This window comes from Filicampus tigris, chromosome 4, assembly GCF_054856515.1.
Source record: "Filicampus tigris isolate MCC_2025a chromosome 4, RoL_Ftig_1.0, whole genome shotgun sequence".
Taxonomy (NCBI): Eukaryota; Metazoa; Chordata; class Actinopteri; order Syngnathiformes; family Syngnathidae; genus Filicampus; species Filicampus tigris.
This window is the reverse complement of record NC_141220.1, coordinates 4365399-4382500: the sequence shown is the minus strand read 5'-3', so window position 1 is coordinate 4382500 and position 17102 is coordinate 4365399. Positions and strand designations below refer to the sequence as shown.

At 40.9% G+C, this 17102-nt stretch overlaps 3 protein-coding genes across 23 annotated transcripts in view; 1 reads left to right on the top strand and 2 right to left on the bottom strand.

Annotated features, from left to right (window-relative positions):
- Nucleotides 1-1402, top strand: part of poglut3 (protein O-glucosyltransferase 3) — a 9293-nt gene extending 7891 nt beyond the window's left edge. The window contains exons 5-6 of one of the 2 annotated variants that reach the window (XM_086028680.1): nt 1-167; nt 242-1402. The exon at nt 1-167 is cut by the window's left edge and continues 30 nt beyond it. In XM_086028680.1, coding sequence (XP_085884806.1) covers nt 1-167; nt 242-682 — 608 coding nt within the window. In that variant the 3' untranslated portion in view covers nt 683-1402. The remainder of the gene's footprint in view (nt 168-241) is intronic. The other variant, XM_086028679.1, reaches the window with a different exon arrangement.
- On the bottom strand, nt 1182-8569 carry rep15 (RAB15 effector protein). Of its 3 annotated transcripts, XM_086028683.1 has the most exons (4): nt 8396-8536; nt 7017-7083; nt 4644-4962; nt 1182-2955 (listed from the first exon to the last, which is right to left on the bottom strand). In XM_086028683.1, the coding sequence occupies exons 3-4, from the start codon at nt 4917-4919 to the stop codon at nt 2410-2412; spliced, it is 822 nt and encodes a 273-aa protein (XP_085884809.1). In that variant the 5' UTR covers nt 4920-4962; nt 7017-7083; nt 8396-8536; the 3' UTR covers nt 1182-2409. The 3 variants fall into 3 exon arrangements, with proteins under 3 accessions (XP_085884809.1, XP_085884807.1, XP_085884808.1); XM_086028681.1 differs by lacking the exon at nt 7017-7083 and having other exon boundaries at nt 8396-8569; XM_086028682.1 differs by lacking the exons at nt 7017-7083; nt 8396-8536 and adding an exon at nt 5279-5813.
- A 7335-nt stretch (nt 8570-15904) lies between these two features.
- ppfibp2b (PPFIA binding protein 2b) overlaps nt 15905-17102 on the bottom strand; it is a 72517-nt gene continuing 71319 nt past the window's right edge. For 17 of the 18 annotated variants that reach the window (XM_086027833.1, XM_086027834.1, XM_086027832.1 and 14 more), the window contains 2 exons: nt 16726-16932; nt 15905-16603 (listed from right to left, as the gene is read on the bottom strand). In XM_086027833.1, the coding sequence (XP_085883959.1) occupies nt 16526-16603; nt 16726-16932 (285 nt within the window). In that variant the 3' untranslated portion in view covers nt 15905-16525. Of the gene's footprint in view, nt 16604-16721; nt 16933-17102 lie in introns of all 18 variants that reach the window. The other variant, XM_086027848.1, reaches the window with a different exon arrangement.

Here is a 17102-nt window from a genome sequence, read left to right as displayed (position 1 = left end):
CATTTTTCCGTGGCCGTGATAGTAGAGAGGAACGTCTGCAGCTGGTGTCCTTGTCCAAGAAACATCCAGAGCTTGTGGATGCCGGCATCACAGGATGGTTCTTTTTCAGAGACCGAGAGAAACATGTTGGCAAAGCACCGCTTGTTGGATTCTTTGATTTCTTTAAGGTGAGGGTTACGTCTCAAAATCCATGTGCAAAAGTATGTCAGTTTCTTTATTCACTGTGTTTTATTCTCCTCAGTACAAGTATCAAGTGAACGTGGATGGTACAGTGGCGGCGTATCGTTTCCCTTACCTGATGCTTGGGAACAGTCTGGTTCTGAAGCAGGACTCACACTACTATGAACACTTCTATAGTAGTCTGAAAGCTGGCACCCACTACGTTCCCTTCAAGAGAAACCTGTCAGACCTGTTGGAAAAAATCAAGTGGGCAAAAGAGAATGATGCCGAGGCACGAAAGATCGCCGACGCTGGTCAGGCTGCGGCCCGCGAGCTGCTGCGGCCCAGCAGACTCTACTGTTACTACTACCGAGTGCTGCTGACGTACGCCCGGCGTCAGTCGGGCCGGCCGAGCCGCCACGCTGACATGGAGCTGGTGCCTCAGTCGGACGAAAGCGCAAATGTGTGTAAGTGTCAGCGTGAGAGCAACATAGAAGAAAAGACTGACAAAGATGAACTATGACACACATTCATCAGTGACAGTACCGCATTGAAGGACCATGCGTCTGGAAGGTTAAAAAAAAGAAGTGAATTTTGATATTAGATAGTAACATTGCATAATTTTAATACATCTATTTTTGAAAGTAGGACACTTTTCCAGACAAAAACATTCTTTTTTTCCCATAGGTGTAATGGTCTTAACGGTATATTTTGTTACTACTGAATGTATTTGTGTGTGTTTGACTGAAGTATTGCATTTTGTGTGTTGTTTTTTTAAGCAAGTCATTTTTAAGTAAATGCTATTTTTGTTTACATTATAATTCACGTGCTGTGCGTACAGAAATGACTAACAAGCAGGTTTGCTGTTAAATTTACCATATTATTAGTACGTTTGAAGTAATTCTACCTCATTTTCAAGATACTGAGTACATTTATCTCATCAAAATTTCTAACTCATTAAAAAAAGAAAAAAAAGGCAGTGTCACCTGATGCATGTAAAAATAAGACAATATGGAATGTACTGTACTTGGTTTCATTTTATTTCCTTTACTTGTCATAATGTTCAGTTTACTAATCCAGTCACCCCATGTTTTCGTATGCAATTCCCTCTGAACTTTAAAGTTTACTTAAAATATTTCCCAGCTTTATATGCTACTGGAAATCAAATATCATGCAAAATGAGAAAAAAAATCGAATAAAACCTTCATCAAATTCCAGACACAACGATGGCCTTGTATGCTGACCAATGAAAAGTTCTTTATGAAATGTATGAAACAGAGACAGAAATATTCAACCACAATTTTAATGTGACATGAGACTAGGTTTCGTCCCAAAGCGCAAATATTAGCAATGCTGTGGTTGTACACTTAATATGCGCTCTAAGTAAACATTGCCTAACTTTTCGGCCTTGTGCTGAGTCATGATCATGCATGCCAAATCGTTTTTAAAATGTTCTCAATGAACTCAAAGGCATTCTTGATATCTCAATGAGACTACTAAACCGCAGCCGTCGTCAATCTAATTATTTATAGAATAGTTGCAAAGAAACATACGGACGATTTTCAGTTATGTTTGGTTTAAAGTATGTACCAATGAGGACCAGTGTGTGTGTATGTATATATATATATATATATATATACATATATATATATACATATATACATATATATATATATGTGTGCGTGTATGTATATATGTATGTTTCATTAGGTAGGATTAGATATACTATATATGTATACACATATGTACAGTATATACACATACAGGTGCAGTAAATGTAATACACTAACCTTTACAGGTGAACTTGATTTGACCTTCTCTAAACTTGAATGCACATGCAACTGGTTCGTGTTTCAGGCACTACTTGAGTGACCACCCCCTATTGAGAAAATCCCCTTTGAAATCTCACAATGGCTTTGTTGCAACAGACTCACTGGAAGAATCACAGAAAGCCATAGAAATGTATGTCCTTGGATAATTATTTTACAATCAACATAATATGCACTGGTTAACTTTACATTTACACTTATATGATGACCGTTAAAAACTTTATTTGCTGTTTGTCAGTTTAAGGTTTTACGATGCTGATAGATTTCTTCTAGCAATAATTATTTGAATTAGAATTGCGCTGAAATTCGAACAAATCGGTCGAGTGTGTTTGACTTTGGACCCACCACTCTTTCGACCCCGTGTTACACACGCTAAGACTTGCTTATGAGAATATGATTATGTTGAACTCAGATCTTGGGATCAGCTGAATTTAATCATGAGGGTGAGCGGGTCTCCCTCGTTCCTAGTGACGATGGACTGCATCATCCCGGAGGGTGTGTGCAGGTACCGCGACCCCTTGAAGAAGTTCTCGAGAAGAGCTCTGTCGATCTTGTTGCACTTTCCGATGGCCGCCTCAAAATTATTGCTGAGAACACCGTAGATATTGCTCTTGTCGCTTTTCCTCCCGAAGAACAAGAACAGAGCGTAGCAGTCCTTGCCGACGGAGGTGCAGAAGTCCACCATCCTCTCGTACATGTTCCTGTCGCTGGACTCCCTCTGGGCCATTTGGACGCTTTCGCTGCACGTCTCTGGGAGACCGCCGTCATCTTCGCCGCCCTCCTTGTCGGACAGGTGGAGCACCTGCACAGCGATCTGGATGCGAGGGTTCTTGGTGGACTTCTCCAACACGGCCCACACCCAGTCAGCCCCCAGCAGGATGCGTTGCTCGGGGGTCATGGCCGTGCAGTTAAAGATGTCGGTCAAGTTGAGGTTGACGCTCTGGGAGATGTAGGTCATGAGGAAGATCTGCAGGAGATACAGAAAGACAAATATTCTCAAAGAAATTAGACACGGTCGTTGTTGGGAAGCCATGAAGAACAACTACTTTGTAGCCTACTACATTCTACTCTTCACTTTGTCAAAATGGGCTTTTTACATTTTCCACCTATGTGAAAGTCAACACGATATTAAAAAGCGAGGTAAAGTCAACCATGGCTCCATGAATCATCTGTGGTGAATGCGTTGTCTGGCATTACAAAATGATGCATCTTATTTTAAAAACGCACACTGGTAAGGGACATTTTTTCAATTGTTATCGTTAGCTTCACAGCTCAGGTTCCATATCACAGGGAGAAATATGAATCCAACAAAGGTGGTGATAACAGGGTTGTGTGTGCGATTATCGTGGATGTGGATGCGTGTCAGAGCATCCTCTGCTGCTTTGCCAAGCATTTTGTCTCATTGCTACCAATCTCTGACCCAGGAAATAGGGCCGAGGGCTCATAAGGACGCTAGCATCTATAGTTGTCAGGCTTTTCCACGTACGAAAACACTGTAGAGAATCTGTTATTTTAGAGTCTACTGTTTTACTTTTACTTAAAGCGGAAGTCAACCCAGACATATTTTTTTCAAGAATATGTTCCCAGCAGGCCCGCGAGTTGAAATACGGCATTCTGATTTATAGTGTGTTTGTGCAATATGAGTTAAGCAGCAAAATTCACCCGTATTTAGCCATCTCAGGGGGTACCCATTTTGTAATTTCTGTCGACTGAAAATGACATCACAACGACCCAGGGCTCAGGGAACGATCAATCACAGCTCGCCTGTTTCCTAAAGCTGAGCCGTGACAGAAGACAAAATGGCTGCCCCCATAGATGGCTAAAAATGAGTACATTTTGCTGCTTAATTTATATTCCACAAACGCAAAATTAATCCGAATGCCGTGTTTCAACTAGTGGGCTTTTGCATAGAACATATTCTTGAAAAAAAATGTTTGCGTTGATTTTCCGGCTTTAAGTAGTTAATATTACTACGGTCTCTTCTACTTTAGTACACCAGTGTGCGTACTTTTGCCACCTCTGGACACGATCAAGGTACATTTCACCAGGCATGGCGCCAGGATTTTTTCCTCACCTGGGATTTAACCAAAATGTGAGGGGGCTGAGGAAATAATCAGTTGCATCTGTTCACCACCTTTATTAAACGATTCCGTTATTTCAGTAAACGCAAGATACATTGCGTGAGCATGTCCAATATGAAAGAAGGTTTAACTGAATTTGGCCAAAGAATATTCAACAAAAAAAAAATACAAGTGACCACAGGGCAGTAGGAAATTCTTTAACCTAACGCGCAAGTAAAGGAAAGACTCCCCTCCCAAACTTGCTAATTTGCAAATTTGCTAGCTTGTGCATTTGATATTAGTGTTAAGCGACGGAGACAACTTGACATGCATTAAGAGTCAGTCATAGATGGGTGTAACGGAGAGTATCTGGTCACTTTTCAAAATAAAATACTTTTCAGCATCGGATAACAAATAAACCGGAAGTACTTTACGGTTACTTTATTTTTTTTCTGTGCGGCCCGTTCCAAAGTGGCCTGGGCCCGGTGGTTGGGGACCCCTGAACTCCTACGCTGGAGGAGCTTTACCAGGGCTACACAGATTTTTGACGAGGTTATAGCCCCTCCCTAGCCTCAGTGCCGTGCCTGCATATTACCTGAGTGAGTGCCTCTGGGGTGGGGTGGAACTTGTCCTCGGGGTCCTTGAAGAGGAGGTACTCCTGAGTTCGAGATGAGGCAGCAGTGATGCAGTCACTGAAGAGAGGGATGAAATCATTGGGCTTGGCCGCCGGGGGCCGTCTCAGCGTGGAGAAGATGCTTGGTCGAGGGGGGGTGTTGTTATTGGTGGCGGGAGGGTTGTAGGGCTTGAAAGAGGTGAAGAAGGTGACATCCTGAAAGGGCTTAGCGGAGGGTTTACTCATGTTCTCTCCCATGCTAGACGGACAGTGGACATCAGAGGGTGGGCACACCAATACACTGGGGGGGAAGAGTAGGAATGAGTTTAGGAGAAGCTTATACCACCAACAACATACAATTAGGGTTGCCAACTTTCTCACTCCTAAATAAGGGACAGGTGCACGGTGCCACGGTGGTGTGAGCATGATGTATGAATTTTTGATTTTTTTTTTCTAATTTTCACGTTAATGCTGAAACCACATTCACATAAAAATAAGAAAAAATGAAAAAAAATGGACAGCGACGATATGTCGCTTCATATGAAACCACAATTTGACTCTTTTCATCAAAAAACGGGAGTAAGAAATCTGAAATGTAAAAGAGCAGTGTGACTCACCAAATTTATTTTATCTCTGGGTATTTCTGGCTGCTTTTGACTGACTCAAGCAGTCTTCTGTCATTTTGCGCAGCCAGAGAGACGTCCTTACATGACAGGTGGAGTGATTGCCGCTTGTTCTGAGATTGACGCTTTATCTGATCTAGGATTTGTCATGTGTAGTACCAAGAGTCTCCATTAGGAGCGCTGTAATGTGCGATCACTGTTTAAGAACCAGCAATGTATGTTCGAGCAAGTATACAAGCAAAAGACATTGAGCTGCCAACCAGTCTGTGTCCATCGTTATTGACAATCGATCGCCATCCAAAGCTTTACTAAAAGCATCTTATATTACAGGATCGGTAGATTGCAGTTTTTTGTATTTGCAAGAGTTGATAATCAATATACGGGACATTTAAGGTACCGTATGGGACAAACCAAATTAGCCCAAAATACGGGACGTCCCGGCTAATACGGGACAGTTGGCAACCCTACATACAATAGTACCTTGCTTATGAGGACCGACCAATCACGGCTCAGATTCAGAGAACAGGTCAGCCGTGATTGGTCGTTGTGAGCAGTTGTGATGTCATTTTCAGCCGACAGAAGACAAAATGGCCGCCCTCAGAGATGGCTAAAAACGAGTGCATTTTGCTGCTTAACTTATATTCGACAAACGCAAAATTAATCAGAATGCCGTGTTTCAACTAGTGGGACTGCTGGGAACATATTCTTGAAAAAAATATGTTTGGGTTGACTTCCGTTTTTGTTCGTTTGTTTTTTTGCTTTGTGTTGTGTGAAAACATTTGACTAATCACAACATCAGTTCAAATTGTTGCAATTCAGTGAAACCGATATTATGTGTTTGCGTTTTTGTATTGGACATTTGTCAAATTTCTCTTTTCTAAACATGGTAGAAAGTGAGTGCTTTAGAAGATGTGGATGGTGATGTCCACTGAATAAAGGCTTGAAATCAGAGAAAAATATGAGTGACGTGTGCGCAGTCGACTAGTACGTAGTATGTGTACAGGAGGCTTCTTCTACAATATGTACTATAGTGAATCACCAGGAGTTAAGTTGATAAACACCTGCCAAGTTCCTTCAAATAATTTATATTAAGAAAAATACCTCTGAACATTCATGAATAGATTGAAAGCTGCTGAAAGTGAGCAAAGCATGGCGAAAAAGGCAAAAAAAACAGTTCAGCAGAAAACCTGCTTATTTCCATTCTTATTTATGTTAAGAGTGCATGTTTTGGAAATGAAATTTACATAAATTTCCGTTGAGAAGGAATTAAAACTGTCGTCAAGGTACCACTGCAGTTTGATAGCTGGTGATGTAGCTGATATACAATGGAACCTCCAAAATGGAATGCATTCAAGGTCACAAAATTTGGAATTCAACCAAACTGTTCTTCAGTAAATCCTGCAAGACTTCAGCGTTTTCCAGATTTCATGACCGCCATTGTCAGTGTCATTGACAATGGAACCAGAAATGGAACTCACGGCAACTTAGCAAAGCATTTCATGTATTTGTCCTGGCTGCACGGTAAAATATGTCTTAAACAGCAATACAGTGTGTCATCATCATGGATAAAAGAAAATGAAAAATGGAATGTACATAAGAAGTCGATATGTTTTCGATGGCGGATTCAACTGTACTCCCATATGGCGCAATGGTTCTGCTACTTTCAGTATAGTCATTGTAACAAATATGTGCAAAAAAAAAAAGCAAGCTGCTAATAAAGTGGAGTACTCACCAGGATGGGCCTGGATGTTTTATGCAGTTCCAAGTCCAGTTCCTACCCTCTGCTCCTCTTCCCTGGCCTGCTCACGTACACAAAGTGTGTGTGTGTGTTCAGTTTTTGTGTGTGTTCAGCACCTTCAGTACAGCTAAGGAGTTTCCATCTCAGCTTCAAATGGGAGGTGACACTCTTTTTTTTTTTTTTTTTTTTCATTTACGCCATTTTACGTAAGTCAACAAAAAGCTATCTTACCAGTTATAAACTCAAAGGAGCATTTTGTGGACTGTGGTTAGCCTGAAGGGTTTGTCAAGTAAACACTTTTCCTTTCTCTGTTTTTCAAGGGAGGCTCGAATGAGGATGGTTTTAAAAAGTGGAGCAAAAGTAAGAGTGATAAAAAGAAGATGGGATTTTCAAGGCTTGGGAAAGTGAACATCCAAACAGGCATAAGCAATTTAATATAATATTTAAACTGAAACACGATCCATTGCTTCTTTTTCCCCCTTATATTACTTTATTTCTTAAAGCAGGAACTGCTCTTGACAAACCTCGCAGCGGAAGGCTGGCTACTACCACTTCTGATGCAAAACACCATGGACATATATACATACATAGTACATACTTTATACATATAGTGCCGCAAAAGGTATTTGCCTTTTTCTCAAATTATTATAATTTTTTTTTTTTTGCCAACCGCGTTACCGGTGCTGCCGAGCATGGAAGAGCTCGCCTTATCGCAGCTCCAGCGGGAACAGGCGGACGACCTCGTCCTCTCCCATGTCCAACAATGGATACAAGATGGCCAACCACCCACGTGGTCTGCCTCCATGCTAAACTTGTAGACAAAGGCCCTGTACTCCCAATGAGCTAAGCCTTGTTACCCATGTCAGTCTTCTCCGTCGCCGCTGGAGGAACCCGGTGGGAAACCGGGCCGTCCTCCAGCAACAGGGGCTGGCCACTTTGGTCCGGCCAAGACCCTTCAGCGGGTCCACTGGCCTGGCTGCCGTCAAGACGTGAAGCTCTATCTGCACTGTTGTGACCTCTGCACTTCCTAAAAGGACCAATCCGGTGCTCCCGTGACCACCAACAACAATACCAGGTGAGGGCACCCATGGAGCGATTGGGTTTTGACATCTTGTTCCCTTTTCCCGGTTTGAGAACAAAGAAACCGTTATGTCCTGGTTGCAATGGACTACCCCTCTAAGAGGCCAGAGGCTTTCGCTATTCCGGACCCGAGTGCCGCCACCACCGTTGTCAACGAGCTGTTTGCTCGGTTTGGTGCACTGCAATCAGGAATGGATTTTAGAGGCACAGGTGTTTGGAGACACCTGGGCATCCGAAAAGCCCGCACGACACCTCTGCATCCCCAGAGTGACGGACCGGTTGAGTGACTGCACCTTGGCCGCCCAGCTTGCTTTCCTGACCAGCCGTCAACAGTGGGACTGACACCTGCAGCGACCTCTGGTCCTTTTGGTGTATCAGACACCTTGTGGAGTTGCACAATTTTGTCTCTGGTGTCTTTGGACAGCTCTTTGGTCTTGGCCATGTTACAAGTTTGAGTCTTACTGATTGTATGGGGTGGACAGGTGTCTATGCAGCTAACAACCTCACGCAGGTGCATCTGATTCAGGATAATACATGGAGTGGACTTTTAAAGGCGGGCTAACAGTCTTTGAGGATCAGAATTTTAGCTGATAGACAGCTGTTCAAATACTTATTTGCAGCTGTATCACACTATATATATATATTCCACATTCAATATATGTATGTATATACACACACAATGTATGTGTATAGTACATGACGGTTGTCAGTCGTTAACATTTAACGTCCATAGTTAACTTTCAATTAATCACAAATGAATCCCACAATTTATATCTGTTCTAAATGTACAGTAAAATAAAATACTTCACTTAATTAATATACCTGTGGGCAAATATGTTTACAGCATAAAAAAATTGTTGTATCTTTTAGTTCATTGAGACAGTAATTTTAGTAATTCATCAAGTTATTTGAATTTAAAGAGATATATTACTATACAGTTAAAAGGAGTGTAAAATATTGAGTCATTGTCAGTATTGGGTCAGTGTTGGGGTAACGAGTTACTCCAATTGTTTTGGTAATATTACTACAATTACTGAGCTTGATAATGTGTTACAAATTTCAGGACCACAACACAAATATATTCACATCTCTTAACTAGTAGGGCAGTTTATTACATCACTTAGATTGTAAGCTATTAATTTAAGCAATATTCAAATACGAAGTTTCTTGTCACGCTTTAAACATCATGCAACAAAGGTAATAAAAGTGCCCAATTCAACTCTCTTTCAAGTAATTTAATTGTCTTTTCACCATTGACAATGATTATAATGGCTGGGAAGTTATTGTTTGTGACACTAATCACTGTCACGTTTTCATAAAATAAAATGCAAAACATAGACACAAAATACAAGCAGGGACAAGCCTAAGTAAAGAGCAGCAACTGCAAAAAAAATAAGACTCACTGTGCTTTTTAGATATGATTTTAATGAACTTAGTGCCATCAATTGACGTATGGAAAATGTAGTGATTCTGATTGGCTGTTCGCAATCAAAATGCAAATCATCTGCCGGTGGCAGATGACGGCAATCGAACAATCGAACAAACTACAATCGACGCCATTATTAGAGTCTGATGCGTTCGTTCCTTATTTACTTTTGTTTTCAATTCACCTCGAAACTTTGTCTCCATGTAGTAAAAGAGAATTACTACGAACTGAACTTTCAATTATTATATATAGAAAAAATAATAATGAATAAGGAAAAAACTTATTCTGTCCGTTTTGTTAGACCAATTATCAATTATATGCTATGCATCACTACAATTTGTATTTAAATTAATTTGAGAGTACTGATCATTTCATTTGTGGTTTACAATCTGGGATTATTTATTGACTGGACAAAATATCAGTTCCAATATTTATACTAAAAAAAAAAAATCTTATTGATACAAATATTGATCAAAGGTAGTGATGTCCCACCATAGAGTCGGAACATTTAAAATTATAGACCACACTATATAGTAAATATGCTCATAACAAGTTAACTTTACCAGCTAGAGTATGGCAGCAAATTTTGCATTTTCCTTTTAAAGTCTTGAAATCACTATTAAATAAATTAATCCCTGATTCAAAAAAGTAATTTAAAAGTAACTTAAACTTCAGTAACGCATTACTCTACAAATAGAGTAATATTGTAAAGAAATTTATTATTTTCAAATGCAAGTAACTAGTAATATGTAATACATTACATTTTGGAAGTAACTTGCCCAACACTGATTTGAGTTGTGGTCATTTTTCTGCCTCAGTGGCATTAGTGTTTCATGTTGAATATTGGTGACAGTAACAGTACATTTTTCTTTTCAAATTAAGACGAAGTTAATTGCAACATGAAGCCACTCGTAGACCTCTGCCCATTTGATTGAATGAAAATTACAAATGGTCCCAGCCACCTCCAGTATGATTATTATCAGAGCTGGGCATCGTCTATCCGTCTATAACTTCTGGGCGGTATTTACGCCCGACCCACGTGGTCCCAGTCCGTCCCTCGTATCGACATTGAGAACATAATTTTCACGTCAGACGCAGGTGCCACACAAGCCGACACGTCGCCAAAACAAAGAAAAAATATCAAATTAAAAACAACAGACACACACATACACGCGCAGGGTGGTGATCGGTGAAATAAAAACTAAACGGGGCACATGTCATTGTGTCTGTGGGAGCGAAAGGTATACAACACTTGTCAGGAGTGGGGCACCCGTGTGGTATGCGGTACCGGTAAAGTCCGTTCTCGATGCCGTTTGGCTGACATGGACGGCAGGTCTGAAATATAGACGAAAACTCGTAGACAAAGCATAGATGCCCACCTCTGTTTATTATTTTTATTATTGCAAAATTGTGTTGTAGTGACTCCTTTGCGCAGCATTGTATGCCTTTATTTTGTTAAGATTTATACTGATGCGCATTGTCATTAGCGACGCAGCTTCGCGGCAAACGAGCCAGAAATAAAACCAATGTGGAGTTGCTGCATAAAATCCGCCTCGTCTAAAGAGAAAGTAACTTGGAGTTACTCCATGTGACAAGATTGGCATACACTCGGCTCTTGGATCGCAAAGGGGTCTGAGAGTCCCAACGCTGACCCCTTTGAGAGATGTAGCAACCAGCTCGGCGCTAACTCCTAACCAGCATTCTACTAAGTATCTTCCTCTCATGAGGCAGGGAAGAGGTGGTATTTAAGAAACACTTTTAGTCAAATGTGTAACACTTCAGTGGGATGTTGACATTTGTATTGTAACCACTGTGACTTATTCCGAAGTGTCATTGTTCTACAGGAATTGCGATATCTTCGTTTTTTTTCTCGACGGGACTGACAAGCAACAGTTATTCCCGTAATGATGAGAGTAAAATTGCGTCCACCTTAAGAAAACAGACAAAAATTGACTAAACACTTGCAAATAAATTCTGTTTAACAGATCCCTTGATAGCACAACAAGTAACGCGCATGTGACATTTCGCCCCAAAATAAGTGTTTCACAGAAATATGAACACATCCATTTTGTGTAAGACATCATTTTGTGAAGTAATTTTCACAGTCTGTCCACAGACGACAATGGCAACGAATGTAGGTCAGCACGGGGACGGGTGGAGGGCAGCACAAATGTTCAGTAGTTGCCTTACGGCACCGCACCTCCCGTCGAAACAGTGAGTCACTCGGGACTTGTTTGGCAGATTTCACATCCTTAATTCCTGACCCTGCCTTCTCCTTTTTGCCGGCTCCACTGGAGAGTGGCACGGTGTTGGTACATTGGCTGGGAATCAAACCTGCGTCATCAGCATGTACCCCTGCACTACTTGTGTGGCCTGGCACAAAATTAGCCGTTAAAAAAAAGGTAGGATAGAATGTGAATTGTAGTAAAAGTAGATTGGTAATTATATTTTGTGGGTGTGTTCTTTTTACATGATAAATATCACACATGCTGTTCTATTGTTCAATGAATTAAGGTATTCATGTATTTTATTGCTTTTTTTTTTTTTTTAACCACATCAGAGCCAAACCTACAGACTCACGCGTTGCAATAAACACACAATAAGACTGACGTGTCTAACCAGCTGTTAAGATACAATCTTAAACAAAATAATCTGCCTGTAAAAAATGTATTCACCATATCACTGGTGCCAAATCCATCACTTTTCTGGAAACATTTTGCAATTTTGTTGAGGCATTATCATTGCATCGTCAAAGACAGTAAATCATTTTCAACACTGGTCAATAATTTGGAAAATAATACGACTGACCAATAGTAGTGATTTGTGAAAAGATATCAAATTGACCAAATTTGGACATGTGAGGTTTGGGCCCAGCGATTTGCAAAAAAGCGAATTCTACAGTATTTAACATGTTGGGCACTGGGTCTCATTATACAAAATAATGATGACTTATTTGTGGCATCATATTGGAGGTCTACACATGTTCACAGGTCAGTATTATGGTACAGTGGCAAACTGGGAGCACATTGATGGTGATTCAGTTGTTGTGTTTTTTTTTTTTTTTTTTGCAAGCCACATTGTATAGTGCTGCACTTTCCATTGTCTTGCAGGGGCTTGTTGAAGTAGATGCTGTGCGGTTCGGCGCGACATGACGTTGCTTCAAACCAGCGCCGTCTGAGACTGCCTCAGCTCCTTCTGCGCCTCATCTCGGCTGAGCAGATACTGGAGGCAAAGCAGGGTGGGAGACGGTTCAGAGATCTCAACAGTTGGCCCATGCCAGATAAAAATAAAAAGTGACACTTTTGGTAATTGCTTGTGTGCTGTCAATTTTAAAACCAGTTAAATTTTAAGATTTGATGTTAGTGTCAAAAATTTGAATCCTATTTGTGATGAATTTGATTTTCTACATTTATACATGCATACAGAAATTCCCCCCCCCCCTCCTATTTTACATGAATTTGATTACCGTAATCAAAGTTAGTTCAGTGTTTCAGGACTCATGTTGTGGAGAAACTTCTTGAAAACAGAGGCAGACTTAGCATTGTGGGATGTGTTTATACAATACCTAACATGACGATTGTTATGCAAATCACCCAAACTTTCCATCGCGCTTGTTCGTAAACCTTCCAGAGCACAGATTCCGTGGCGAAAAAAAAAAGTGTAAATAAGGCTGTCTCATGTAATCCTTATAATGAATTACTTACATTACCAAATAAATCAAATAATGTTAATAGAAATAGGAATACAGTACAATGAAAGAAAACAATATCAAACGTTGCCTAACCTGTGATGCAAAACAACAAAGGTGAAGGTGATTCACATCACACATGCTCAATTGTCACGCATGCAAAGTTGACCACTTTCAATCATAAACAAACAAACAAACAAACCAACCAACCAACCACGTTTTGAATGTGTGTCTGCTTACCAGTATAATTTCTGGTGTATGTATTTTTCTCTTCTCACATTCACTTACTAAGAGCCTTTTGATTTCCACTAAACTGGGCTCTAGTTTCGGTAAGCTGCGGTGTCATGTGACAGCAGCATGCATGACTGTTGTGCTCATGAATTAAGTGACTCTAAGTGCAGATTTTTTTCCCCTTAGCGTATGTTTGGCCTTTTGCCTGTATGGAAATTTCAACAGTGTGCTGTTGCTTACTGTCATGTTGTTGATTCTTTCAGAAAGCGCTTCAATTTGCAACATGGTGCCCCTTGTGATCGCCATCTGCAACACACACACATGCATGCAAACAGTGGTGAATTATGATGAACTGTATTTTTTTTTCAGGTTTTCATGTTGTGCGTAAGTCAGCAGCCTGGTCCGCCGATATGATGTTAAAGACGACTTAGGATGGAGGATTAAGGGATGATGCCGGTGGCTGAGGCTCACATCATTTATTTAATGCGCTACTGATGTTTTTACTGACGTAAATATATTTTTGGAAAAGTTCTGTTTTTTTATATCCCCCTTCCAATATGAAAGCGAGTTCTTTTATGCTAAATTAACAAAGCTGCAGCTCTGCATGTTCCGTTCACATATTGACGTTCTACTTGCGGATACTGCTGATACGCTTAAACGCAGTGTCCCCAACTAATTTCTTTTTTCTGTGAAGCAAAAACAGATTAAATAAAGTGAGACAGACAAATGAACGAAAACCACCATACATGTGTCAATGTGACTGTGCATATGTGTGTGTGTGTGTGTGTGTGTGGTTGAAGCTTACAAAGCAATCAATGTAGATGATGGGGTGGAGGGTATGACATGTAGACATTCCAAAAACCAATGATGCAAACTGTAGAAATATCCTGATTGGGATCATAGTCACTTTCGTTACAGTATTGTTAAAAATACATAATAAAACTAAGCCGACCGCAGCTGCGGTAGGAAGGTGGTTGGTGCTTGTCGATGGCGGCAATGACGTATTGGCAGGCCAGGGCGTGGGAAGAGTTTGGTGAGGCCATGGAGGATGACTTCTGGATGGCTTCAAGGAAATTCTAGTCCACCATCTCAGAAGGGGGAAGCAGTACACCATAAATATTGTAGATATGGGATACTGCTGACCTCAACATGTGACATTGTGAGTTGGTGAGGAATACTTCGAAGACCTCCTCAATTCTTCCCGTCAGGAAGCAGAGTCTATGATCTCTAGGGTTGAGGTCACCAAGGTGCTAAAAGCTGTTTTGGAGGTCCGCCCAGAGTTCCTAAAGGCTCTGGATGTTGTGGGGCTGTCCTGGTTGACACGCCCCCTGGTCCCCCAAGTCCCCAGATACAGGCTGTTCGGTCCCTGGACCACCGATTTGTTTCATAATCATTCTTTACAACAATAATACATAATTATAGAGCACTTTCAATCAAAGTGCTATACAAATCACGATAAAGCAGGTAATACCGATAGATACAAACACATTAACATTTCATAAGAATGATAACTGCTGCATTTTGGATTAAGTGCAGAACACTGAGGCTTTTTTTTTTTTTTTTTTTTGGTAATCCAGATAAATGAGCATTGCAGTTGTCCAATCTACAAGTCCTGAAAGCATGAATTAATGTTTCTGCATCTTTCATTGCCTGGATTGGCCTCATTTTAGCGATTTTCTTGAAGTGGAAATCAACCCAAACATATTTTTTTTCAAGAATAAGTTCGGTCAAGAATAGAATAAGAGGCCCACTAGTTGAAACACGGCATTCTGATTAATATTGCGTTTGTGGAATATGAGTTAAGCAGCAAAATTCACCCGTTTTTAGCCATCTCAGGGGGCGGCCATTTTGTCACTTCTGTCGACTGAAAATGACATCACAACTGCTCGGGGGTCAGATAACGACCAATCGCGGCTCAGCTTCAGAGAATAGGTCAGCCTTACACGTTATAATTATTCAACAGTAATACACGCTTAAAACTGCTCCGCCAAAAGTAAAACAAATTGGATGAATTAGCTAACCCAGCGCTGGGTCCAAAAGGGACCAATGCTGGGTTATTCATACCCAGTGCTCAGTATCGTTATCTGGCTTCCGTTTGCACTAAGCCATCCAACAACCACCAATATTTCCTGTTGAATGTTCCAGAAAATTTACTTCAACTTCAGCACACACAAAAAAAAAAAATAGCTTCAGCTCCCCTAAATCTATCTCCAACCCAATTTGCTGGGTCAAAATAATGAACTCAACCTTGGGTAAAATAACTCAATCTACTCATCTAAACAAAAAGCACAGAAACCCAGTGAGTGGGTTAGGAAAACAAGCCAGCACCTTTTGGTGTGTGCAGTATGGTATAAGGTGGAAACATTAATAATGGACTTTTGGGTAAAGTGTCCATTTATAGTATAATATTTATAGAAATATATTTGAAAATCGGTTCCAATAAAACTGAGTCATAAAAACAAAGGTATTGGAAGGATTTTAATGTTTAATTGACAAGCATTCAACCTCAAAAATAATTCCCACAGTTGGAGCCAAAAGCTAAAATAATTCAAATTTAAGCAACTTTATAAACTTCTACACACGCACACACTATTCATTTCAATTTTTTCTCTAGATGACATGTTGAGTTCTTCAATGCAGCATTCATTCATTTAGTACAAAAGGTCATCTACTACTGTAAAGTAAGAAGACTGTACAAAATCATCTCCTCTGTTTCCAAAATACCCCGTTTCATGTTTGCCGCTGCAACGACATAATAAATACTAATCCCTAAGAATAAAAGCGACTATGTGACAAGTTTATTTCAAGCGTGCGGTAGAATTGTACTCAAGCTGGAAAATGAGAAGCACAAATGGTGCCCGAGTGAATTCACACAACTAGAAAATCATCACTTGTTGGTGCACAATGGTTAGAAGAACTGCTTGATATTATGAATCTTTCGTGCCTTTACACTGTCACCGGGGAAAAGAGGCTGAGGTTAAGCACCTGACCCATCATACAGGAAGCGGACTAGATCCATCATGACAGGCAGCTGTGATTGGAGAGCCATCAGGCAGCTTTATCGGAACATCACAGTTGTCAAGGCACTGGCTCACACTGATGGGCTGGGTTGAGGAGCACAGGATGGGGGTGGGATGCGGGCGGAGCGATTGAGGGCTGCAAGCAAAGGAAGGAACAGAGGTACTGATTGGCTGATGGACGATCATGACAACGTCCACGTTTTTGACACGCGCGATGTCCTGGAGACGTGTCGTTCGTTGTCTGCTATCGGGGCCTACCTGGTGGCTGGAGTGATCCGGCTTTCGGTCCACGACGAGGCTCAGGCCTCTCAAGTTGTTGTTGTTGTAGTGAAGCACCTGGGTGCCGTTTACTGTTGAATGTCCCTCAGGAGGCCCAGCTGACTCTACGGGGCAAATGTAGTCCGTGGATTCGTCCGGCCGCCTCCTCCGCAAGTGCGTCAAGTTAGAGAAGCCCAACTTTTTGGGCTGCAACAAAAAGACAAAAGACTGTCATTTTGGCATCCGGTAGTGCCTGGAGAAAAGAGTTGAATTTGTTCCATTACCACACTTTACCACACATTACCACACAAAACATTTCTTTCTACAAATAGATTTCAATTATGATTTATAACAGTATTAAGAAGGCTTTCATTGCT

Coding starts and splice junctions, on each gene's coding strand:
- rep15 (XM_086028681.1), bottom strand. CDS start 8,544: ATGGCCAAGACCAAAGAGCTGTCCAAAGACACCAGAGACAAAATTGTG. Junction 4,963..8,395: donor AAGCAAGCTGGGCGGCCAAG/GTGCAGTCACTC, acceptor CTTCCCCCCCAG/TGTATTGGTGTGCCCACCCT. Junction 2,956..4,643: donor CCCCAGAGGCACTCACTCAG/GTAATATGCAGG, acceptor TATCTCCTGCAG/ATCTTCCTCATGACCTACAT.